The sequence below is a fragment of the Macrobrachium nipponense genome, chromosome 19, assembly GCF_015104395.2.
Source record: "Macrobrachium nipponense isolate FS-2020 chromosome 19, ASM1510439v2, whole genome shotgun sequence".
NCBI lineage: Eukaryota > Metazoa > Arthropoda > Malacostraca > Decapoda > Palaemonidae > Macrobrachium > Macrobrachium nipponense.
The window spans coordinates 30,357,806-30,385,435 of NC_061088.1; the positions used below are offsets into that span (position 1 = coordinate 30,357,806).

Consider the following 27,630-nt stretch of genomic DNA (forward strand, 5'->3'; position numbering starts at 1 on the left):
ATTTTTGGCTCCTTTTTTTGTCATTGGCTGAAGTTTAGTATGCAACCATCAGAAATGAAAAAAATTATCATTATCATATATAAATAATGCGATATATGATAGCGCAAAAACGAAATTTCATATATAATTGTATTCAAATCGCGCTGTGCGCGAAACGGTTAAAGGTAACAAGTTACTTTTTTTCGTTGTAATGTACACTAAATTGTGATCATTTTGGTATATAACAAATTGTAAAACGATAAAAGCAACACAGAGAAAATATTATCACAAAATAATGCATGAATTCCTAACGCGCAGACGTAAACAAATATTTTTTTCAAAAATTCACCATAAATCTAAATATTGTCCTAAAGACTTCCAATTTCTTTCAAAATGAAGACAAATGATTGAATATTACTATACTGTAAGAGTATTAGCTTACAATTGCAGTTTTTGACCATATCTGACGATTTAAAGTGGACCGAATGTCGAATTTTCTTATATATATTTTTTTTATATGCAATTATTTCAGAAATAAGAAAAGCTACAACCTTCAAATATTTTTCGTTTTATTCTAAATAAAATTGCGCACATTTTCATATATAAAACTCTATGAAATGCCTAATATGAAATGGAGCAAATATTCCGAGAATGGGACGTACGCATTTCGGAGATTTGTGGCGGAGAATCCGCGCGCGGAGGGAAGGAAAGAATTTTTTTTAAATTCACCATAAATCTAAATATTTTGCTAGTGACTTCGAATTTATTTCAAGATGAAGATAAATGACTGAATATTACTAGACTGTAAGAGTTTTAGCTTACAATTGCGTTTTTCGACCATTTCGGTAGAGTCAAAGTTGACTGAACGTGGTTTTTTTTCTATTTATCGTATTTATATGCAAATATTTCAAAAATGAGAAAAGCTACAACCTTCAATTATTTTTTGTTGTATTCTACATGAAATTGCGCACATTTTCATATATAAAACTTTATGTAACAGCTAATTTAAAATGGTGCAACCATTACCACAATTGCACGTATGATTTTTTCGGAAGAGTTACCGCGCGGACGTAAAGAAAATGTTATTTTTTTCATAAATTCACCATAAATCGAAATATTGTGCTAGAGACTTCCAATTTGTTGCAAAATGAAGGTAAATGCTTGAATATTACTAGAATATAAGCGTTTTAGCTTACAATTGCGTTTTTCGACCATTTCAGTAGAGTCAAAGTTGACCGAAGGTTGAAATTTTGGCAATTATCGTTATTTATATGAAAATATCTCAAAACTGATAAAAGCTACAACCATGGGTTGTTTTGAGTTGTATTGTGCGTGAAATTGCACACATTTGCATATATAATACTTCATGTAACGGCTAATTTTAAAATGGTACAAAAATTATGTCAAAGTGACGAAATAATTTCCGAGATGTGTCACAGATACTTTTTAGTGCGGCAAGAAAGAAATTCGCGCTTGCACGCCTGTGTAACGATTGTAAACAAAACAACACCTTGATCCGTGAACTCCCAGCATCCCCCAAGGCGTGTGATTCAAAAGTTTTAGGCTGGTAGACCTATAAGTATTTTTCCACGAATTTTAAAAAAAACTTTTGTAAGTCGACGTAAAATACGTCCAGTCGGCACACGAGAGACAAAAAATGTCGACGTAAAATACGTCCAGTCAGCAGTAAAGGGTTATTTTGAAAAAATAAACAAAAGAGAAAACTCATCCTGCTGTAGCACTAGATGTTTTGTAGAGTGCAGCAGAAAACAGAATGACATTATTAGCTAAGTCATTCCTAGTACTGTCGTAGGGGGATGGTACTGTATACCTACACTGAGCTATCGAAGCGCTACTTGCGAAATTTGAATTTAGGCTGCCGTCGAGTAGAAACTCTTAGCTATTATAATTACTAGGTAAGTCACATATACAAAAAGAAAAAAAAAGGTGTTCGATCTCCTCAGTGACTGAAAGGCTTTAAAGTCTGCAAAGAGCTCAGGAACAAATGAGAGGAGAGGAATCCCAATCCCTCTGTGTGCCACACTAGGTAAAAGAAACTGTGTAGGTTGCCTACTCTCTCTGCCAATGCTAAGACTAGCGTTGAGTATGCAGACCTAGCAGCCCTTGAAAAAAAAGTAGGTCTGACCAAATGGATACACAACATATTTCAAATGAGACATTTTAAGCATTTAAATGCACACATGCAGTAATGTTTAAAATTCATTATCAAAGATTACGTAATCAAAAGGTACTTGGTCCATCATATTAAATAACGTTGTTTTTCAAGAGAAACCCTGCCAAGGCCCACACCTGACCAACCTAGTAACAAGAGGTATTTTTCTAGCTTGTTCTATTTTACAACTAATTATGGAACAAAAGTTACTAGGCCCTTGCATTTGATTCATTTATTCGATTAAATTACATAACATTATCCTCAGCAGATTTTCAGTGAAATAACCCTTTGACTAGCATTCCATAATACTTAAGTACATAATATGCAAACAAGTAGGTATCACCAATCAGATTAAATATCAATAGTTACAAAAATAGAACTTGCATATATCAATAGTTACAAAAATAGAACTTGCATATAATAACATCTCAAACTAAATTACTACAATAAATATAATTTGTCAGTCACTAAGATGCACTATAACTGAAGATTTTTTCCTCTTGTTTAGAGAAGCAATTTCATTTGAGACTTTCTTCAGTTCAGCAGATGATTTTTCCAACTTTGCACTCTCTATAACATTAGATGACTGCTTATCTATAAACTGAAAACATCATCACTAATAATGTAGTTAACCCTTAAACGCCGAATGAACGTATTAAACGTCAGGTCAAAATCTCCCCCGATTGCCGAATGGACGTACCATACGTCGACTCAAAAAAGTTTTTTTTTAAATTTGCGGAAAAATACTTATAGGCCTACCAGCCTAAAACTTTTGAATCACGCGCCTTGGGGGATGCTGGGAGTTCACGGATCAAGGCGTTGTTTTGTTTACAATCAATACGCAGGCGCGCAAGCGCGAATTTCTTTCTTATCGCACTAGAAAGTATCAGTGACACATCTCAAAAATTATTTCGTCACTTCGACATAATTTTTGCACCGTTTTAAATTATCCGTTACATGAAGTATTATATAAGAAAATGTGCGCAATTTCATTTAAAATACAACAAAAAAATACTAATGATTGTAGCTTTTATCAGTTTTGAAATATTCCCATATATATAACGATAACTGAAAAAATTTCAACCTTCGGTCAACTTTAACTCTACCGAAATGGTCTAAAAACGCAATTGTAAGCTAAAACACTTATATTGTAGTAATATTCAATCATTTACCTTAATTTTGCAACTAATTGAAAGTCTCTAGCACAATATTTCGATTTATGGTGAATTTATGAAAAAACTTTTTCCTTACGTCCACGCGGTAACTCTTCCGAAAAAAATCATACATGCGATTGTGGTAATGTTTGCACCATTTTAAAATTAACCGTTATATAAAGTTTTATATATGGAAATGTGCGCAATTTCATGCACAATACAACTAAAAACAACCCATGGTTGTAGCTTTTATCAGTTTTGAGATATTTTCATATAAATAACGATAATTGCCAAAATTTCAACCTTCGGTCAACTTTGACTCTACCGAAATGGTCGAAAAACGCAATTGTAAGCTAAAACGCTTATATTCTAGTAATATTCAAGCATTTACCTTCATTTTGCAACAAATTGGAAGTCTCTAGCACAATATTTCGATTTATGGTGAATTTATGAAAAAAATAACATTTTCTTTACGTCCGCGCGGTAACTCTTCCGAAAAAATCATACGTGCAATTGTGGTAATGGTTGCACCATTTTAAATTAGCTGTTACATAAAGTTTTATATATGAAAATGTGCGCAATTTCATGTAGAATACAACAAAAAATAATTGAAGGTTGTAGCTTTTCTCATTTTTGAAATATTTGCATATAAATCACGATAAATAGAAAAAAACCACGTTCGGTCAACTTTGACTCTACCGAAATGGTCGAAAAACGCAATTGTAAGCTAAAACTCTTATATTTTAGTAATATTCAATCATTTACCTTCATTTTTCAACAAATTGGAAGTCTCTAGCACAATATTTTGATTTATGGTGAATTTATGAAAAAAACTTTCCTTCCCTCCGCGCGCGGATTCTCCGCCATAAATCTCTGAATTGCGTGCATCGCATTCTCGGAAAATTTGCTCCGTTTCATATTAGGCATTTCATAGAGTTTTATATATGAAAATGTGTGCAATTTCATGTAGGATAAAAGGAAAAATATTTGAAGGTTGTAGCTTTTCTAATTTCCGAAATAATTGCATATAAAAAAAAAATTTATAAAAAAATTTCGACATTTGGTCATTTTTAACTCGTCGGAAATGGTCGAAAACTGCAATTGTAAGCTAAAACTCTTACAGTATCATAATATTCAATCATTTGTATTCATTTTGAAACAATTGGAAGTCTCTAGAACAATATTTAGTTTTACGGTGAATTTTTGAAAAAAAAAACATTTTTTTACGTCCGCGCGTTACGAATTCGTACATCATTTTGTGATAATATTTTTCCGGTGTTGCTTTTATTGTTTTACAATGTATTATATATCAAAATGATTGCAATTTAGTGTACAATACAACAAAAAAAAAGAAAACTTGTTAGCTTTTACCGTTTTTTGCACAGCGTGATTTTAATACAATTATGTATGAATTTTTTTTTTCGCTACCATATATCGCATTATTTACATATGATAAAGATATTATTTTTCATTTCTGATGATTGCATACTAAACTTCAGGCAATGACAAAAAAAGGAGCCAAAAATGAACTCTTAATCTTCAAAACTAAGCGCGCTGTGATTTTTTGAAAAAATTATTTTTTCCGCTTCTGCGCTCACTCAAAACCGGCTCCGGCATTCGGGGGAGTTTTTTATTTTTACCGCTTCGGCGTTTAAGGGTTAATCAACAAATCAATAACCAAACGTTGCTACACTCATTCAACACTTTTCTGTATTCTTATACCTATTGTATTAGTAAAAAAAGACAAATTTTAAATCAATTTGTATTTTTCATAGCTAACAAACCTGAGGTCTTAACAATAGGATATTTTTCCAAGCACAGCTGGTAACCGGTTAAAACAATCTGAGACTGTAAAGCAAGGAATCTGAGAGATCTGGCAATGCCTGCGTGTACAAGGTGAAAACTTGTCAGAGACGCGCATTCAACCTCAAGACGCCCAGTCTTTTCCCAACCCAGGAGATAAGAAAAGGGGGAGGCTAGAGATGGGCAGTACACGTTAAGACCTCAGGTTTGTTAGCTATGATAAATACAAATTTATTTAAAATTTGTCATTTGTTCATATGTGGAACAAACCTGCAGTCTTAACAATAGGATAGACTTACACCTGGAGGGAGGTACAGACATCCTAAACTGCTGGGAGTTAACCCACCTGACCACCTCCCTAGAACAAAACTAGTTCTAAAGGAGGTGGACCAATGCCCATGAGAAGATAGATAAACTGATATCCAACCACTCAACCATCTGGGTTACAATACAATGATTTATGAGCAGATTCATTGCATCAAGGGAACTCAAGAAAATTCTAACTGTTCAATAACAAACCATAAAATCACAAGGGCTTGCTATTACTCCTAACTCCCTCTTGCCAGAGAGTGGAGTATTTGTTACTGAATAGAGGGTTTGATTATTTCAAAATTACATAAAACAAACGAACTATCAGCATGACTACCTTACTCACCTGTATCAGACCAGTCCAGCATATGACGTGTCTATTCCTCAACCTGCCTGAAGGAAGAAGAAAGGAACAAAGAGAAAGAAAGAGACCAGCCAACTTCCTCATTATCTCTTCCACACAATCACCTGTAAAGGGCAATGGATGAGTTTCACAACTTGTTGGGCAGCCACCACAGGACCCAAGGAAAACATGTCCATAGACCTGTGAGCAACCAAGTACCAGCGTTCAAAATTCTATGAACAGCAAAATTTTTCTTAAACACCAGAGAGGAACTTATACCTCTCATGTCATGTGCTCTAGCCTGCACAGACTCAGTGACAGAACTATCAAGAGACAAATAAGCTTGCTTGATCACCTCACGTATCCAGAAAGAAATAGTGTTCTTGGAAACTTCTTTCTTGGATCGACCCGTGCTGACAAAAAGCCTACGACATCCAGGTCTGAGATGTCGAGTCCTTTTAAGATAGCAATGTAGGGCTCTTGGCAGGACACAACAAGAGCTCTTGTGGGTCATCGTCCACAAAGTCATTCAAAGATGGAATGGAAAAAGAGGCAAATCTTTCGTCATGTACCGAGGGATTCTGGGGCTTGGCCACGAATTCCAGGACAAATTCAAAGGTCACATACCCCCAACCCTCTCAGACGCAACACCAAGCTCAGCGCCGCTCTGTAGCCCCTGATAGCCTTTCTTATCCTTGAGAAAGACCAAAAAATCTGCTATACATTGAACAGAGATTTTGAGTGGTGAGAAATCCTGTCGATGACACCAATTGCAGTAGATTGACTATTTCCCCTGGTAAACTCCTGAAGAGGACTTCCTGAGATGACTGGACATATGTCTTGCTGTTTCCTGAGAAAAATCTCTCGCTCAGAGGAGATACTTGATGCTCACCATCCGTGAAGAGAGAGGGATTCTACCGACTGGTGAAACCTTTCGACATGAGGCTGGCAAAGAAGTTGCCACCAAAGATGGAATCTCTCTTGGAACCTCTGACAGAAGGTACAGAAGGTCTGGAAACCTTTCTGCTTGCCACCACAGGGGGGCTACCAATATCATCCTGAGATTTCAAGAACTCATCACCCTGTTCAGCACCTGACGGATCAGGCAAAATGGTGGGAAGGCATCACTTCTAGGTTGTCCCAAGGGTGTTGGAAAGGCCACTATCCGTAACTTCTCCAACCTCTGGACCGGTGGGAAAAACCCTCAACGATGCTGTATCTATAACCACATCTTGATAACAAACTTTCTGGCTGGGAATGAGATTCGACTTCTCTAGGTTTACTACAGTGCCTAACTCTTGACAAAACTGAAGCAGACGATCTCTGTCCTGCAGCAGCAGTCGTCAAGGTATTTCAACGTGTGAATCCCTTGAGCATGAGCCCATGTTGAGACGAGGGAGAAGACCCTTGTGAACAACACCTGAGGGGATGTGGTTAACCTGAAGGACAGGACCTTGAATTGGAATATCTTCTACCCGAGAGCGAAGTGAAGAAACTTTCTGGACAAAGGATGAACAGGGATCTGGAAGTAAGCATCCTTTAGATCTATCGACAGCAAAAAGTCATTGTCCCTCACTGCTGCCAACACTGTCTGTGGCGTCTCCATCTTGAACCTTGTCTTCTTGACAAAATGATTCAAGTTGGAAAAGTCGATTACTGGCCATGTCACTTTTGGTACCAGGAAAATGCGACTGTAAAACCCTGAAGAAGGATGCATTACTTCCTCTATCGCACCATTGTCCAATGACGCATAACTTCCTCTATAGCACCATTGTCCAGAATTTTCAACACTTCCTCATGAAGAGCTAAGAAATTTTGGGAATTGTAAGAATATGTCAGACTGAAAAATGGTCTGTCCAAGAGGGGGGGGGGGGGGGGGGGGGGGGGGGGGGGGGGGAGGGGGGGGGGGGGGGGGGGGGGGAGAAGTCAATTGGCAGTAGATATCCCACCTGCAGAACATCTACTACCCACTTTTCCGCTCCATAATCCCGCCACTTGGCCCACTGGTCTGCCAGGCATCCCCTACCCGTGGCAAAGGAGAGGGGCAAGATTGAAAGGGACGCTGCTTGTTTGACTTAGCCTGAGAGGAGGACTAGGAGGACTGAGGGACCCTAACCGAAGCAGAACCCCTAGTAGACTCAACAGGTGAAGATCTTTGAACCTGTCTCTGAGGAGGAGGAGGAGGAGGAGGCAATGTAAACGTGCCTCCGACTTGTAAACTGCCTGATAGACCATCCTGTCCTTGATATCTACCTGTCGCCGGTCAATCGCATTTTCTAATTCATTTCTTGGAAACAGGAACTGCGAATACAGAAGATCCCCACTCCTGAGTGCCGATAAAGACTCAGAGTCCGCCGAGTTCTCCACCTTGGACAAAGCTGCGTCTCTCCTGGCTAGTAGAAGGTTGGTCCATAAGTTTGCACTAAGATGGGTCAAATAAGAAAATGCCTTACTACCTGACTGCAACAGTCTAGCGAGAGGAGAAGCACTCACTAACCCTTCTACAGACCTATCTGAAGCAATCTTGGCTACCACTGTGGACCATAAGTCAAGCCATGAGACCGTCTGGAAGATGGAAGCCGACATAGTCTCCATACATAAGGCTTCCTGTGATGATAAGGAAGGACCCACCGATCTAACTTGCTCTTAAGTTAAACCAAGTTTGAGACGAATCACATCCGGATTAAGGTGAAGAGGCATCAAATGAACTGCATTAGTTGAATAGTACTTTCTATGTCGCATGAGAGGAGGAAGAAACTTGGATGACCCCTTCAAACTTAGAGAGCCATCCCAATCCGACACCAAAGCGTTCACCTGTTGTAAGATGGGCTGAGCATGGCCCGGCAGAGGGAGTTCAAAAGAAGTCTTAGGCTCCTGACTAGCACCCAGCAAGGCTCCTAAGCATGTAGGCATGATAGAAGACTGAGCTTGCATCCTACATGTTGAACCCACGAATGAGATCAACAACCTCCGCAAAGGAAGACAAAAACTCTTGATTGTCTCCCTCCTGCTCCAGCAACGGTGACTGACGATGTGAAGAAGGTTTGGCAGTGTGGTCCTCCTTTTGTAGCAACACTGATGAAGTTTCGCTAGAGTATCTAGCCTTCTGGATATTAACGGTAGGGGAGACACCTCTAACATCCGAAGACCCTGCTATCAAAGGCTCTTGAGCGTTAAACCAGCAACGACACTAGAGAACGATCTCGGCTCAAACCGCATAGACTCGTGTGAAGCATCACTTACACCATCAGTGAAATGATCAGGTACACGTACATCAGGCCAAATGCATATACATGTTCACAGGAGGAACAGCGTACATGGCCATGTGATGAGACAAGTACACGTCCATGAGACGTCAACCGAGCAAGGTCTTGTGACCCAGAACGTGACTGAACAGAGATTCTTGAAGGCTCAGCGAGAGAGGATGACAACATCATAGCTGGAAGAGATGCCGTCATAGCGGCTGGAGGATAAGCGGCTGCTTCAATTGACATCACAGTTTGAGAGAGTGCTAGGATTGACGTCACGACCTTCCTATGACCAGAGGTAGTGGATGGCATCACTGGTGGGGTGATAAAGTGATACCCAGGGACCGTAAGTGATGTTTTACATGAGGGCTGCATGCAAGATCCAACGTAGAGGAGTCCGGGGGAGGCAGAAGAGCAGTGGGGACCAGGGGTGGGGGATGGGTCTCCAAAAATGCAACAACAAACCCTCCAAGTAGGGTGAACCCCATAAAAGGAGACACCCGGACCACCGCCATTTTGGATGACTCCGAATCCAAAATAAAGGAATGAGATGAGGCAGCCACCTCTCTCCCAGGAAGACAATTGGAACCTGAGGTAGAGGGGACTGACTAAACTACACATAAAATCACCCTGTGGCACTCCCAATACTTCCATCGACAAGTCAATGGAAGAAACAGGGACACCAGAGTTAGCATCAAGGAGAGTGACCGAAGGAGAGGGAGCAGCCGAATCATCCAGCAGGGATGAAGAAAACCCCTCCCAAGATGGAAGAGTCAAAACTCTGCATGTTCCCTTTTCCTATTAAACAATCCCCCCTGTGACTTAGGCCAGGCACAACATTCCTGGCAGGGATTCTTCACCGTACAAAAATTAGCTCTGCACCTACTGCAAGTTGTATGTGGATCCATAGCTGACGACGCCAAAAACCTAGAGCACGGGAACCCCTGAATGCCGGGGCACATGCATTGATAAGGCCGTGAGGACTCGAGGGAAGCCATACCAACAAATACACACACACTCCACACACTGAAAATACAGAACATGGGCAAAAAAAACCGGCTTGGAAGGAGAGCAAAGCGCAAGCATAGACTCCACAAGGCAATTAAGAAAAGACTGGGCGTCACAAAGTAGGATGTGCGTTCCCTGACCAGCTTTCACCTCGTACGTGCAAGCGTTGCCAGATCTCACAGATTCCTTGCTTTACAACCTCAGATTGTTTTAACTGGTTACCAGCTGGCACTTGGAAAAATATCCTATTGCTAAGACCGAAGGCTTGTTCTGCATATGAACGAGAAGGATTTTTTGTAATGCTTTCAAACTTTTCAGTAAGAGCTTCTCAAAAAATTAGGAAAAGTAGGACTACCAAATATTTCCATGTATAAGATGACCTTTAAATCCTAAAATTCATCCATAAAAATTGGGGGTCGTCTTATACTACAATTCTAAAAATAAAACCTTGAATTCTAAGATGTGTACTGGTAGGCTAGCCTCGGCCTCGGTGGTATAGCCTAACCTGAAGATTCACATTATGAAATAAACTGATAGTGAAGGTAATAAAACCATTTTTACCTTATATATTATTGGCATATCTTCATAACAAATAGCCTATTTGAGGAATAATCCTAAATCAATGAAACAAACTTTTATCTATGCGATCCCAGCTGAGAAAATGTAAACATCAAGTTACGGTTGCTCTAACAGCAACCTTTATCTTTTGGTAACCTTTTAGAAACTTCAGTAGTAGTGTAATTATGGTAATAATTACATTTAGGATAACAATATTAATTTTACGTTCCCCATGCTTTTATAACAAAAATGCAGTGAACATCACGTGAGGCAGCACACAAAGCTGTTTGTAACTGTTCAGAACAATTCACTCTTATGAACGATAGCGTATGATAATTATTGTTCATTATTGTATTTTTATTAGCAGTTGTTTGACAATGGCGACAAAACAAAACTATGGTTTCCCTTTTAGGCAACATCAGTATGAAAAACATGATGTAGAATCTGCTTTGTTAAACCCAACTTTGATAATTTACAAAAGGAATGTATCTCTGAATTAAGTTCCATTCGGCAACTAAAGACAGTGATGATATCGGTAAAACACGATCAGCTGATTATTTTAAGACTGTAAACAAAACTAGAATGCAAATCACATTTCATCACTCTGTTCATATATTGTAATACGATAATAAATGCAATATGATTACATACAGTAAAACAAGTTTTTATTAAAATTATCATCATTCTCAATACAACTATTATTCGACCTTTGCAAGCAGATATCTATCAGTGTAACAACCTAACCGAGGCAATGGTTCGTTCTCTCTCTCTCTCTCTCTCTCTCTCTCTCTCTCTCTCTCTCTCTCTCTCTCTCTCTCTCTCTCTCTCTCTCTCTCTCTCTCTCTCTCTCTCGAGAACCAGCTGACTGCTAACGTCATTTACCATAACTATCGAGCATTTTCAAGAGCTCTGTTAAAATTGTCAAATTGTTAAACCCTGCCGATTCTCAATGGTGGCTTCCATAATTAAAAATAAAATGATATTGTTATGATACAATAAAGTTTTATACATACTTACCTGGCAGATATATACTTAGCTATTTGACTCCGTCGTCCGACAGAAATTCGAATTTCGCACACACGCTACCGGTAGGTCAGGTGATCTACTTACCTGCCGCTGGGTGGCAGGACTAGGAACCATTCCCATGTTCTATCATATTTTTTCTATACCGCCTGTCTCCTGAGGGGAGGTAGGGTGGGTATAAATCGTATATATCTGCCAGGTAAGTATGTATAAAACTTTATTGTATCATAACAATATCATTTTCATACATTCAACTTACCTGCCCAGATATACTTAGCTGATTCACACCATTGGAGGTGGGTCAGAGACAGCTAAATACAGATTCAAACAGGAATCACAACAATCGTTGTAGGTAATAAATAAATAAAACCTTGGTTCCTACCTGTTTAGACTGAAGACTTCATGAATACAATACAAGTCAGTCTCAAGAGCCTCAGCGAGATATTGATCTATGGCTAAGAGTTCTTGTAGGTCTGCCAAAGGGGTCTTATCCGCTTACTCGGCAGAGCCTGGAAGGACTATGTCAATGGGTGCTTATCCACTTACTTGACAAGAACCTTATACAAGGAGCACAACACCGATCCCGATCACCTTAACCTAACCATGTTAGTTCTAAGATTGCAAGAAGTTATCCCCTAACTCCTTGCAAACAACCACAAACTCGAACCACAAACATTCGTACACTTAAAAGTACAAAAATAAATTTAAAAAATTTTTGTACAATCTAGCCAGTAAGACGTCTCTTGATTCCCTACTGACCCAAGCAAGGATGCCCGTGCGACAACAAGCATTCTAGTCAGCAGAAAACCAACAACCCGTCTCACAAGGTAGATCTATGTACCATAAAAAATTAAAATACCAAATCAAAATTTTCTAAGGATCGTTGTGTTCCCAGCCCCAGCACTGTATCCGCTGATACAAAAGGACCCAGAGAGAAACACTTTTCATATGTCACTTTAACGTCCTTAAGGTAGTGCGATGCGAAAACTGAATCACACCTCCAGTAAGTCGTATCCATAATGTCTTTTAAAGACATGTTCTTATGAAAAGCTAATGAAGTGGCCACAGCTCTAACCTCATGAGCCTTCGCTCGGATAGTCCTGAAAAAAGTCCTCAGTGCAGTTACTATGGGCATCAGTAATAATGCTCCTAACAAAAAATGCTAACGCATTTTTTGACATGGGTCTACTAGGATCCCGAACTGCACAACACAGGCTTTGTTTACATCCCCTGAGTTCGTTCTTCTTCTTTAGATAAAACTTCAGGGCTCTAACTGGACATAATGATCTTTCCAATTCCTCTCCTGCGAGATTTGGAAGTCCTTTAACTTCAAAACTCTTTGGCCAGGGTTTTAAAGGGTTCTCGTTCTTGGCCAGAAACAGTCTGGAAAGAACAAATTGCCGCATCACGCTTAAATCCTACTCGAGAATCTAGAGCGTGTATTTCACTAATTCTTTTCGCAGTCACTATGGACAACAAGAAAATACATTTTCTCGTTAGATCTCTAAACGACGCGTTGTGAGGAGGCTCAAAACTATTTGACGACAGGAATTTTAGAACAACATCCAAGTTCCACTTCGGAGTACGAGGAGAAATGGTTTTTGAGGTTTCAAATGATCTAATAAGGTCGTGGAGATCCTTATCTTCTGCTATCTTCAAACCTCTGTTTCGAAAAACAGCAGAGAGCATACTCCGATAACCCTTAATGGTTGAAACTGATAATTGAGATTCCTCCCTAAGGAAAATAAAAAAATCAGCAATGTTGGTCACAGAGGTATCGGAGGAGGACAGTTTATTCTTCTTACACCATCTTCTGAAAACATCCCATTTGGATTGGTAGACCCGAATAGTTGAGGATCTTCGGGCCCTAGCAATTGCTTTCGAAGCTTTGCTTGAAAAGCCTCTCGCTCTGACAAGTCTTTCGATAGTCGAAAGGCAGTCAGAGCGAGAGCGGGGAGGTTTTGATGGTACCTCTCGAAATGGGGTTGTTTGAGAAGATCTCTCCTGTGTGGAAGAGATCTTGGGAAGTCCACCGTCCATTCCTGTACCTCTGTGAACCAATCTTGAGACGGCCAAAAGGGGGCGACGAGTGTTAGTCTCATCCCTTTTGACGCCACAAACTTTTTTAAAACCACTCCTCACATTTTGAAGGGGGGAAAGGCGTAGGCATCTAGGCCTGCCCAGTCCAGTAGCATGGCATCCACCGCTATAGCTCTCGGGTCTTCCACTAAGGAGCAGAAGTTCTCTATCCTTCTGAATAGGAAGATGGCAAATAGGTCTATTTGAGGACTGCCCCACAGGGACCACAGAGCTTGACAAACCTGAATGTGAAGGGTCCACTCTGTGGGGAGCACTTGGTTTAACCTGCTTAGCCTGTCTGCTCTGACATTTTTCTCTCCTTTCACGAATCTTGTGAAGAGAGTCACATTCTTGTCTTTCGTCCAATATAACAGCTCTTTTGTTATCTGGAACAGAGAAAAAGAGTGAGTCCCCCCTTGTTTCCTGATATAGGCCAACGCTGTGGTGTTGTCCGCGTTGACCTGTACCACTTGACCTATTACTTCTGTTTCGAAGGCTTTTAGGGCTAGGAGAACAGCAAAAAGTTCTTTGGAGTTTATATGCCAGTCTTGTTGATCCTTCCTCCATTGGCCTGATACTTCTTTTGTCCCTAGAGTCGCTCCCCATCCCTTCTCTGAAGCGTCTGAGAACAAGATTAGGTTTGGGTTCCGAAACTCTAGAGACAAGCCCTCGTTCTTTTCCAAGGGTATCAGCCACCACTTTAGATGATTCTTCACTTCCAGAGGAATTCCGAAAGTGTCTGAAAGTTGCCCGTTCTTCCAACTCCAAATTCTTCTTAAGAAGAACTGAAGAGGGCGTAGGTGGAGTCTTCCTAGAGAAATGAACTGTTTTAGTGAGGAAAGGGTTCCCAGAAGGCTTAACCATTCCCTCACTGAACTCCGTTCTTTCTCTAGGAAGCTCGAGACTTTCTGTAAGCCCCGAGCAATTCTTTCCTGGGAAGGAAAAGCCCGAAAACCCCGAGAATCCATCCGAATCCCCAAATAAACTAAGTTCTGGCTGGGGACCATCTGAGATTTCTCGAGGTTCACGAGTAATCCTAACGTCCTTGTCAGGTTCAAAGTAGTCTGTAGGTCCTCCAAACATAGTTTCTCCGACTTGGCCCGGATTAGCCAATCGTCGAGATACATAGAGATGTTGATCCCTTCTAAATGAAGCCATTTGGCCATGTTCCTCATCAGATACGTAAATACCTGAGGAGCAGTTGATAGGCCGAAGCACAAGGCCCTGAACTGGAAGATTTGTCCTTTTACTACAAATCTGAGGTATTTTCTTGACGATGGGTGAATCGGAACGTGAAAGTAAGCATCCTGAAGGTCCAGGGAGACCATCCAATCTCCCTGACGTAGGGCTGACAGAACCGAAGCTGAAGTTTCCATGGAGAACTTCTTTTTCTCCACGTACCGGTTCAGGATGCTTACATCCAGAACGGGTCTCCATCCCCCCGAAACCTTTGGTACTAAGAAAAGGCAGTTGTAAAACCCCGGGGAGAATGGATCCCGCACTAACTCTATTGCATTCTTGTCCCTCATCGACACCACTGTCTGCAGGAGAGTCTCTCAGTCCAAGGTCCTTGTATCTCGTCGACAAATCCTTCGGAGATGTTGCTAAAGGAGGTCTGTCTACGAAGAGAATGATGTAACCCTTCTGTAGAACAGACAGAGTCCAGGGATCTGCTTCTCTTAAGGACCAGGCCTCCACAAAGTGTTGAAGTCTGGCCCCTACCTGTGCTTGGAGGACATGGCTGCTACTTGCTCTTTTTAAAAGAGCGGAAGGAAGACCTTCCTCGCTTGTCGAAGGGCTTTCTCTTCGTAGTAGGTCGAGTCGAGGACGCTCCACGAAAGGGCACCACTGGAGTACGAGAAACCTTCTTCTGAATAGGAATTGCAGGTCTATTCTTCTTCGTGGATTGCACTAGAAGATCCTGCGTTGCCTTTTCCGAAAAGGGATCTCGAAATATCCTTTACTAAAGGTGAAGGAAACAGATGCTCTGACAGAGGTGCGAAAAGCAGGGCAGACCTCTGTGAAGGAGAAACTCCTTTTGTCAGAAAGGAACTGTAAAGAGATCTTTTCTTTACCACTCCCGATCCGAACAGGGCAGCTAACTCACCAGAACCATCTTGCACAGCCTTATCCATACAAGATAGGACACTGTGTAAGGTTTCCGGATCAAGAAAATCTGGCTCACTCGTCTTTTTAGCCAGCACCCCAAGGGACCAATCCAAGAAGTTAAAAACTTCTAATACGTGGAATATTCCCTTAAGGTGCTGATCTAATTCAGACATACTCCAAGACGCCTTTGCAGAATTTAGAGACTGTCTTCTAACTGACTCTACTAAGCTAGAGAAATCTGAATCCGCAGAAGAGGGGAGCATCAAGCCCATAGCTTCTTCCGTCTTATACCATATTCCTCTCCTCCCTGTCAGCTTGGAGGGAGGAGAGCAATAAACTGTTCTCAGAGTCTCCTTCTTCGATAAAAGCCAGGAATCCAAAGACTGGAGGGCCTTTCTCATTGAAATCGCAGGCTTCATCTTTAAGAAAGCAGAGGATTTCGGCGTTTTCGTACTCGAAAACAGCGATCTCGGTGAAGGAGGAGCAGCAGGACTAAGAGAGTCCCCAAATTCCTTGAGAAGTAACGAGGCTAAGACTTTGTAATTAGAAAGTCCCTCATTGGTAGAGACTTCTTCTTCAGAAACCTCTTCAAGGCCAAGGTTAGACGGGGATCGCTCTCTCCTGATCGATTCTCTATCATGAGAAGTAGGCTCTCTAGGAGAAATACTTCTAGTAGGGGAAAGACTAAGTACGTCAACGTCCTTACAACAAGTAGACGCTTCACGCCTGACTGGCTCACGCCTAGTCGGCGCCTCGCGCTTGGTAGGCTGCTCGCGCCTGGCTGGTGCCTCATTCCTTGGAGGCGTCACGCGTCTGGCTGGCGTCTCGCGCCTGTCAGGATCCTCGCGCCAGGATGGCGCCTCGCGCAAAACTGGCGTCACGCGCCTGGCTAACGTCTCGTGCCGAGCAGTATCCTCGCACCTGGCTGGCGCCTCGCTCCTGGGAGGTGTCACGCGTCTGGCTGGCGTCTCGCGCCTGACAGGATCCTCGCGCCTGTTTGGCGCCTCGCGCCTGTTTGGCGCCTCGCGCCAAACTGGCGTCACGTGCCTGGCTGACGTCTCGCGCTTGGAAGGCTCGATGCGCCTGTCTGGCGACTCGCGCCTTTTAAACTCTTCGCGCCTGGCTAGCATTTCGCGTCTGGCTGGTGCTTCACGCTTGGCTGGCGCTTCGCACTTAGAAAGCTCGCCGCTCTTGTCTGGCGTCTCGCGCCTGGTAGGCTCTTCGCGCCTGGTTGGCGCCTCGCGCCTGGTTGGCGCCTCGCGCCTGGCTAACGCTTCACGCCTGGCTGGCGTCTCACGTCTGACTGGAGACTCGCGCCTGGCTGGCGCCTTGCGCCTGACAGGAGAATGGATCTTGCTCGGTCTATGTAAGGCTGACGAATCCGATTCCAAGTCCGAAGATGACAAATCTTGATGGCGAGTCTGACCCCTCGACAGCCTAGACTTCTTTATAGGCAGGAAAGCGTCTTTCCTTCTAGGAGGGTCTCTTGAAAGAACTCCCACAAGAGAAGTGATGGAATCCTGCATGGTACGAAGGATTCTATTCGTTTCCACATTCTTGTCCACCAGAGGACTAGAAGATCGGTCTTTTACCGGTTCCCACATGTCTGTGGGGGAAGGGAGCACAATCTTTGCCTTCTTAATTACCGTAGGATCATCCTCTTGAAAACGTTCAGGACTCAATGTAATCCTGGGCTCATCCCAACATCTTTTCAGGGGGCGAGAAAGATCCGCCGATCTCCAACCTCTTTTAGGAGAAGAATTCTCTGAAGAGGAGAAACACTCTCGAAGAACGCTTTTTCTGTAGCGTTCTCTGGCATTCTGTGGCGAAACAGAAAAAGCCGAAGGGACGTCTGACTGTTGGGGATCCTCCACAACCTCCTTACAGCTTTTGACATTCCTTCTCCTCTGGGCTTGGGAGCTTGAAAGAGGTCTAGGCCTGGGAGCATTGTGGAGACAATCAGACGCCCCCTCCACAGCACTGGGGACACTTATATCACTATCCACAGCACTTAACTCACACTGCTTACCTTCAATGGCCGCCATTTTGGTTTCCATTTTTCGAAGGGCGGCTTTTAGATTAGCAATCTCTGATGCCGAATCTGTTGGTTCTATTAAAGGAGCAGAAACTACATTAGATGGGGCAGTAAAAGGAGAAGAGGGTATAACATTACTGATAACCCCCCTAGATACAGAACTAGGCAAGGCTTTGGAAGAAGACCTCCTCACCCTGTCTCTTTCCAACTTCTTCAAATATGAAGTTAGTGATTTCCATTCTTCCGCACTAAATAGTATGAGGATCAACCGATGCCTTCGGCATCCTAACTTTACACCCCCAATTCACACACATTCTCACCACACTTCCAGAATCAGACATCATGTTGAACAATCCAAATCAAATCCAATAAACGGTCCACAATCGCGTATGCAGTACAATCAATGCAAATACGTCACCGAGAAGTCCAAACGAAGATCAATTGCGATGCAAAATACGAATCCAGCCGGAGATACCCACAACGATGTTGCCAGTATGGCCGACAGAAAAAATATGATAGAACATGGGAATGGTTCCTAGTCCTGCCACCCAGCGGCAGGTAAGTAGATCACCTGACCTACTGGTAGCGTGTGCGCGAAATTCGAATTTCTGTCGGACGACGGAGTCAAATAGCTAAGTATATATCTGACAGGTAAGTTGAATGTATAAAAATACATTTTTGTTTATCCCTCATGCAATGGAGATCTCAAGATAGAATACAAGTAAATTAATGCTTCAGATTATAGCCACGGCTGAATAAAACGAATAACAGCACGGTTAAGAGATGTTCAGAACTGGAGAAATTGCTTATACAATGGAGTAATATAATTCTCCGATTAATATCTCTTCTAACATATAATGGCAATAAAGATATCGATAATACTCAAATCAGCCAAGATTTGAGAATGTAAACAATATCAAATGCACATGATGTACATGACAATGTTTATCTGTAATACAGTAACAATATGATAATAGTAATATACTGTAATTGGATACAACAAGCAAAACAACCTTTAACACTTCAACTTACGAGACAGATGCTCTTGACAGATCAAGAAATTTTCCAACTCCAGAGCGAAAAACTTTTAGTTTATCATCATCTTTAACTTTGGGACGTTTGTGGTTCTTCAGCTCATCCTCCTCAGCTTTACGTTTCTCCATGTCCAGTCTCCTTTCCTCAGCAAGCTGTAAAGATTTATCATAACCTTATTAGGCATCTTAATCCACAATACTCTTAATTCTAATTTGTTATCTACATATTTCAGTAACTTTGCAAAGGGATTTAAAAAGAAGCTAACCTTTCTCCTTAATTATTTATTATTCTATGGGAAGACATTTAAAATAAAAATATTTTTATAATAAAATGTATGCTTTGTTCTACATTTACCAAGCAATTACATAGCTGTAAGTTCCCTACAACAGCAGACCAAAATTCAAATTTTGTGGTGGCGCTACCATCACTAGTGTAGGTGACATGTATCAGCCCACTTCTGGACTCCAGGTATTAACATACGTACTGCATCTCTCAACTCGATTTTGGACGCAAACTCCATCTGTGGGGAAGAGGGAGGGCTTTGATTATGTAATTGCTTTTGATAAGTAGCATAGAACAAAAAATAATATTATTAAATAAAAAAATATTATTTTTGTTCTAGTGTCTTAATAAGACAATATGTGGTAGCATTAGTAACATGCTTGTCATACCTTACCTTGTAAGCAAGCCGCTGCAGGTGAGTACTGCCTCAGGTTGGCGCTTATCTTAATCAGTAGAGAGTGGTAGCAAGACCATGGGTCGCCTCTACATCAGTGGGATGTTCTTTGAAGTCATGGGTCCTACCGCTGACTTATCAAAGAACAAAAAAGAAATCATGCCCTTGCCCTGGGGAAGAATCAGATTACAATTAGCCATCAATAAATTGTCACCTACACCAACACCCTATATCTTAAAAAATAGGTGTGATAGTGAATTGTTAATCTCAGCTTTTTCCGCTTAGTGACAGGAGGGCTTAGCGACAAGCACTTGCTTCCTCGAAGAATGCTGACATGAAAGAACGATCAGAATTGGTGACCATGCGATATGAGTTTGACGACCCCTTCGGAGATCACACGACTGGGTGCGGTCGCGCTTGGTTGCTATGTCATTCCAAAAGGTGTGTCCGTGTGTGTGTTCATGACATGTAATGTAAGGGGTCCAACAGTACGAGGTGCCAAAGAAGAGGGCACATTTTTCGATTACCGGTTTTGTGGTACAGAACACATTTGGAGCAGACTCGAGGGCACACCCATCACAAGGTAGTGTAATATTAAGACTTTGGAAAAGTTACCCTTTGAAAGAGAGAGAGAAGTGTAGTGTGTACACATTCATTTAATTATCTTTTACATGTTGGAGTGATATAATAAATATGTCTCTTTATTTCAGATGGGTTCATGGCATTAATATAGAGAATGGGTTCTCTAAAAGACTTTGACCATTTAAATGCATAATTAATCAGACTGTGAGATTTAGGGGATGATTACTTAATCTAGTTCAGGAGAGTAGAATGACAGTTTACGGTCTTCTGAGGGTCAGACTTAGTTCTTTTATTTACTCCATTTTATATTCATTTTGTTCCATTTAATGTTTAGCTAATTTGGGAAATAAAAGTATATTTTTGTATCTACGAGGATTCATTAGCCCAGCTTGCAATTTTAGCTCTTGCAGAAGGATAACTAGCAACGAAAGGTAAGAGGGTTGCCTGTTCGTTTAATTTGTTTAAAAGAGTGCCATATAGTCGTAAAGACTCAGCAAGATATATATATATACTAAAATTGACTGTACTCTAGATACCAAGTATCCCCAGACTTTTCAAGGACTAATACAACCTTCATACACGGTGAAAAAATAGATATTGCCTCTCCTAGCACCATGCCAGCATTGGATATAGGCCTGTCTCTACTTCCTTTAAGTAATGCGTCGCCAACACTGATTTTGATCTCCAAAACGTTGATTGGAGAATGGCAGTCAAAGACAGATTATGACGAAAAGTGAGTGCGGTGGCGACAGCTCTCACTTTATAAGCTTTCATTTTCAAAAGAGGAAAGGTTTCCTCTTTGGCTTGAAAATGGGCCTCGATTGTCAAAGTCCTCAAGAAATACAAAAGAGGATTCTATGACACAGAGCAAGATGGATCTTTGAAAGAACACCAGAGTTGCAGAGAAGGCCCTCTTATTTTATCTTTCCTATGTAGGTAGTACCTCAAAAGCCCTTACAGATCAGAGAAGTCTCTCCTAATCCAGTCTGAGAATGTCCATGAGGTTCCTAAGGATGAAGGAGCAAGGCCAAGGATCCAAAGGATTCTCATTCTTTTCAAGAAAATGAAGTGCAAGAAAACAGACAGCGTCTCCCTGAGCAAATCCCACTCTCTTGTCAGTGGTATGTACATATTTCACTCACATATTTCACAGATGCTAGAGCTGCTACAAACAGTCATCTTCGTTAAGTTCTTCAATGAGTCTGAGTGAAGAGGTTCATAAGGTGTGCTGTAAAGTCTCTTCAGGATGACATCCAAGTGACATGTTACACAGTCCTTCCAAACTTTTAAGGTTTCAAAAGATCGAATTTGATCCAAAAGATCACAGTTTGAGGACAGATCAAGACCCCTATGTTTAAAAACTGAGTTCAACATGGCCCTATATCCTCTAATAGTCAAAGGAGACAACCTTCTTGTGGGCCTCAAAAAGAGAATGAAGTCTACTAACTAACTTACAGAGGTCTCAGAAGAAGAGACTTCAGCTTGCTTATATCATCTTCGGAGGATGTTCCACTTTGCCTGTTACACCTTGTCAGAAGAGGTGCGTCTGCATTGTGCAATAGCTTCTGCAGCTCTGCTCAAAAAGCCTTTTGCTCTAACAAGGTTCCTGACAGTCTGAAGCCTGTTAGTACAAGAGTGGACAACCCTTGATGGTATTGCTGGAAATGAGGTTGTCTGAGCAGACTTCTTTTGAGGAAGGGGCCTCAGAAAGTCTATTAACATCCGAAGAGGATCTGGGAACCACTCCCTCCTCAGCCAGAATGGTGCTACTAAGGTCAGATAAACATTCTAATGTGACCTGACTTTGTTCAGGACTTCCTTGATCATCCCGAAGGGAAGGAAGGTGTAAGCATGCAGCCCCAACAAGTCCAACAGAATCACACTGACCGACCAAGACTGGGGATCTGGGACTGAGGAGCAGAGCATCTGGAGACGATTGTTCTTAGACATAGCGATCCATTCTGATGACTTGACAACCCATCTTAGCAGTATGAGGGAGCATGTCCCCCCCCTTGCTTCTGAACATAGGACAAGGCTGTGGAGTTGTCCGAAAGTGCTGCAATTACCCAGCCCAACACTAGATGTATGAACCCAACCCAACACCAGATGTACAAATCCCTGAAGGCCCAGGTAAATTGCTAGTAGCTTCTTGACACTGATATGCAGGGACTTCTGGGGCTTCAGTCCAAACCCCTGACACCTTCAGGTCCTCTAACAATGCTCACCAACCTACATCTGAAGCGTCTGAGTAAAACTGTAAGCGGGGGTGGGTGCAAAGAATGAAGGAAGACTCCTTCTTGAAATCTTTCCCTCAAAAGCCACCAAGCAAGATCCTCCTTGATTGGAAAAACTGTTGAATTGGGTTGGGTTTCCATGCAACAGCTCACCTTGAGGAAGAACGGCAGTGTCCTCATGTCAAGCCTTCCCAACTTCACGAACTGCTCTACTGAAGAAAGAGTCCCTAGCAGGCTCATCCACTGTACTCCGAACAAGACAAATGGGAGAGGAACTCCCAAACTGTCAGGAGATACAACTCCACTCTCTTTGGGGATAGAAAAGCCCAAAAAGTTAAGAGTATTCAGAGTCATCCCCAAATAGAGAATGCTCTCAGACAGAGTCAACTGTGATTTTGGCACATTTATATCTATGCTTAATGACTGTGGTAGGCAGAGGGTCCTCCTCCTCAGGACCTTCACACTCTGATTTTCCGAAGAGGTGCAGAGAAGCCAGTCATCAAGATAAAGAGATTTATTGAGTCCCAACAGGTGCAGCCACTGTTCTAGGGGTCCAAAACCTGGGTGAACACTTGAGGTGCCATCAACAGTCGGAACCACAGCACCCAAAACTGGAAAACTTTGTTCTGAAAGACAAAACGCAGGTACTTCCGCACCACTGCAACTGCATTCCTTCCAAAAATGATGTAGTCTGGCACCTACAAGTGTGCAAAGGACCAAAAAATCACTCGAAAGAGGGCTTAGCTGCGGGTTTCGATCCAGAATTGGATGATGGACGAAAATTGTTGCTTGGCCTGACAAAAGGATGAAACTTTCCCCAACAAAAGGGTTGTTGCTGTAGAGGAGAGAAGGACTTGGCAGGCGTAGAAGTCGAAGGTTTAGGGCATTTAGTTGACTGAGCCAGTAAGTCAGTAGTTGACATTTTCTGCAGTGCAGAAAGAATATCTTTAACTGCTTCTTAAGGAAACAGGTGTGTCTTGTTAAGTGGAGAAAGCAAAAGCACCAACTTGTCTGTTGCCATTACACCTTTGGTTGCGAACGCTAAATATCTCCAGGACCTTGAATACATTGCGAACTAGACGATCCAGTTCTGGAGCGTAAATAAAGACCTTGGTAGGGAAAAACACAGACCGGTAAGCTGCATCTACAAGGCCGGAGAAGTCCCCCTGAGAGGAGGCAGACACTCCCAAAAAAGGTGCTTCCCCGATGGAGTAAAAGCAATAACGCTTTTTGAGGAGCTTCGAAGGTGGAAAGGCAAAGGACGCTTTGTCCTGCTCGCACTTACTTGCAAGTCACTCATTAACATGATGAAGTGACCTCTTAGAGGCAGAGGAAAGAACTCACTTGGGTAGACAGCCGTCAGTCGATTTCTTTATCATAAGAAAATCAAGGCTGGAGCGAAGAAATCTGAGAAGGTCTCCAGAGGGAACCTTAAGAGCAACAAATAAGCAGAAGTAGGTGCAATACTGTCTTGCTCCTCATCCTCCGATAACACTGGCGACAGAGAGAGATCCTCACTCATGGCAGGTAGTGTCTTTCCCTTCAAAAAAAACAATAAATCTTCAAAATGTTGATGAAGAGGAGCCAAAGATGCATCCTCCTGTTGTGACTGGGCAGGATGGACAGGAGAAAATGTCGAACGAAGAGTCAAAGAAGTCATCTTCGAGCGATAGGTTGAAGGGTCCAACGCAGTGTCAAAGCATGTTGCATAGACTGAACTTGTACCAAACATCTAGACAGCTCCAACAGCTGTCGCTCATCAGTCGCATCAGCGGAGTCATGAGTTGAACATGGAGTGTGAGGAGTCGAAAAAGCATTACTGCAAGAAATGTGAGGACTGGAATCCTACTCTCTAGATCTCTTGACTGGCGTAGGATAAACATAGACTGTAGAATGCCTCTTCAGAGGTCGGGAGGTCAAAGAATTACATCATCGACATGATCTGGGAGGCGATGAACCACTGGAATCTGAAGGCAACTGGGCACTAAAGTACATATATGCCTTTCCAGCTGCATTCGATCAAAATCTGAGCTAGCACCACTAGTCTCCCTTGGATCTCCAGTATGTCTTCTCCCCGAGGCAGGGGAGCAGGACAGTGACCTTTGTCTAGGAGAACTGGCGGGACGGACAGCCACCCCCTCAAATTGCACTGCACTAACACTTGGCATATTCATAAGACTCACCAATCTTTCCATAAAAGATCTCATAGACAATTCTAATTCTATTAAGTACTATTAGCAAGAAAATCAAATTTCCTCTTGAACCTTGATTTGAGGCTGGCAATAGTGTCAGTAAAAGCAACATGGGAAGCTGTCACATGAGTAGAAGGCAAAGGAGTCGGATGACTTAGGATTGGAGAAATAGTTCTCGAAGGAAGAAAAGAAAGAGGAGCAAGAGCCTCTGCCATTCTAGGAGAAGGCGAAGAAGCTATACTAGCCTTACCTTCAGCTCTAAGAGCTGTCTTTCTCTTCCTATCTTTAACTACTTTCTCTACATGAGAAATGCACACCCTCCATTTATCATCATCCCATCCCTGACACTCAGGACACGTTAACTCTCTGTTACACTCCTGACCCTGACATTTAACACATCTAGAATGCGAATCATAGATCTTCTTAACTAGCCTAGTTCTGCACCCTTCGGCGCAAAACCTAAATCCAGAAGAACTAGAGTCTGACATGGCAGCAAAAATTGAATCAAATACGCTAAACTAAATGAAACAGCCACAAGGAATACAATACTTCACGCAATCACAAGAAAGTGAATCAACCATCCAACAGATGACAAAAATGATATTGTTATTGTACAATAAAGTTTCATACATACTTACCTGGCAGATATATACGATTGTATGGCCCACCCAGCCTCCCCTCAGGAGACAAGTGGAAGAGAAAATCTGGCTCAAGAATGGTAATGGTTCCTACTCCTGCCACCCAGCGGCAGGCGGGTAGATCACCTGACCTACCTGTAGTGTGTGCCGCGAAATTTGAATTTCTGTCGGGGACGACGGAGTCTATAGCTAAGTATATATCTGCCAGGTAAGTATGTATGAAACTTTATTGTACAATAACAATATCATTTTCATATGTTCAACTTCCCTGTCCCTTTGGCGGAGGGTAAGAGACAGCTAATTACTGACCGGACAGGTAAACAACATATGTTGTAGGTAATAAAAGTTGATTAACAATACCCTGGTTCCTACCTGTTTAGGCAGAAGATTTCATAGCTTATGCTTAGAAGTCTGCTTCGCCTCAAAAGCTTCAGCGAGGGTGTGCCCTATGGCTGAGAAATCTTGAAAGGACTGCCAATGGGGTCTTATCCACTTACTCAACAGAACCTGATGGCAATTGTCACTGGGGTCCTATCCACTTACATGACAATATACCTATGCCTATTGGCATACAAAGGAGTACAACACTGATCCCGATCACCCGATCCTAACCGTGGATTAGTATTTACGATTGAAAGGCGTTATCCCCAAACACCTTTCAAACAACCTAAAAACAACACCAAATTATTTTAAAATCACACTATATAAAATATAAGGACAAAAAACAAATTTAAGGATCAGTCTTCTCTCCTTTCCCCAGCACTGTATCCGCTGATACATAAGGTCCCAGAGCGAAGCATTTCTCGTATGTTACCCTCACATCTTTTAAGTAATGTGAGGCAAACACTGAGTTACACCTCCAATACGTGGCTGCTAAGATGTTCTTCATCGACATGTTCTTGTTGAACGATAACGATGTAGCAACTGCACGTACCTCGTGTGCTTTAACCCTTAATGTCTTATATGAATCACTATCACAACTCATGTGAGCTTCAGTTATAATATTTCTAACAAAAAAAGCTAAAGCATTTTTTGACATTGATCTTCTCGGGTCTTTAACAGCACACCAGAGGCTTTGATTGCAGCCCTGCAACTGCTTCTTCTTCTGCAAGTAAAACTTCAAAACTCTAACAGGGCATAATGTTCTTTCCATCTCATTTCCCACTAATTGAGAAAGCCCTTTTACTTCAAAAGTCCTAGGCCAAGGTCTTGAGGGATTTTCGTTTTTAGCTAAAAACAAAGGCCTGAAAGACAATACAGCCGAGTCCCCCTTAAAACCCACTCTCGAGTCTAGAGCTTGCAACTCACTCACTCTTTTTGCAGTAGAGAGAGCTATTAGGAAAATACATTTTCTTGTTATGTCTCTGAAAGACGCTTTATCGAGAGGTTCGAATCTCTCTGACATTAGATATCTGAGAACCACATCTAGGTTCCAACTAGGGGTGAAAAAAGTTCTTGATTTTGTCGTCTCAAATGATCTAATTAAATCATGCAGATCTTTGTCATTCTCTATGTTCAGGCCCCTATTCCTGAACACAGCAGACAACATGCTTCTATAACCTTTAATGGTTGACACTGCTAGCTGAGATTCTTCTCGTAAATATAAAAGAAAATCAGCAATTTCGGTCACAGAGGTATCGGAGGAGGACAGCTTCTTCGCCTTGCACCATCTACGGAAAACTTCCCACTTTGATTGGTATATCCGCATGGTTGAGGACCTTCTTGCTCTAGCAATTGCTTTTGCAGCTTTGCGAGAAAAGCCTCTCGCTCTGACCAGTCTTTCGATAGTCGAAAGGCAGTCAGGGCGAGAACGTGGATGTTTTTGTGGTACCTCTCGAAGTGGGGTTGTTTGAGCACATCTGTCCTTATGGGAAGAGATCTGGGGAAGTCCACTATCCATTCCTGTACCTCTGTGAACCATTCTCTTGCAGGCCAATAGGGAGCGATCAATGTCATCCTCATTCCTTCCGAGGACACAAACTTCCTCATTACTTCCCCCAGCATCTTGAATGGGGGAAAAACATACGAGTCTATGCCCGTCCAGTTCATGAGCATGGCATCGATCAACAGGGCTCTGGGATCGTCCCCCAACGAGCAAAAGTTCTCAATCCTTCTGGAGAGGAACGTTGCAAATAGGTCTACTTGAGGCTTCCCCCAAAGAGACCATAGTTGCTGGCAGACTTGTGAATGAAGGGTCCATTCTGTTGGAAGGACCTGGTTCTTTCTGCTCAATCTGTCCGCTCTTATGTTTCTCCCTCCTTGAACGAACCTCGTCAGGAGCCGTATCCCTCTTTCCTCCGTCCAGATCAACAGATCCCTTGCCAGCTCGTAAAGGGAGAGAGTGTGTCCCCCCTTGTTTTCTGATATATGCCAGAGCCGTGGTGTTGTCCGAGTTGACCTGGACCACCACGCCTCTGACTTCGTTCTCGAAATGTCTCAGTGCCAAGTGTAT

At 42.1% G+C, this 27,630-nt stretch overlaps 1 protein-coding gene across 1 annotated transcript in view; it reads right to left on the reverse strand.

Moving 5' to 3' along the window:
* LOC135215566 (RING-type E3 ubiquitin-protein ligase PPIL2-like) overlaps positions 1–27,630 on the reverse strand; it is a 233,628-nt gene that overhangs the window by 35,858 nt on the left and 170,140 nt on the right. Inside the window, exon 10 of the mRNA XM_064250426.1 lies at positions 18,854–19,008. Coding sequence (XP_064106496.1) covers positions 18,854–19,008 — 155 coding nt within the window. The remainder of the gene's footprint in view (positions 1–18,853; positions 19,009–27,630) is intronic.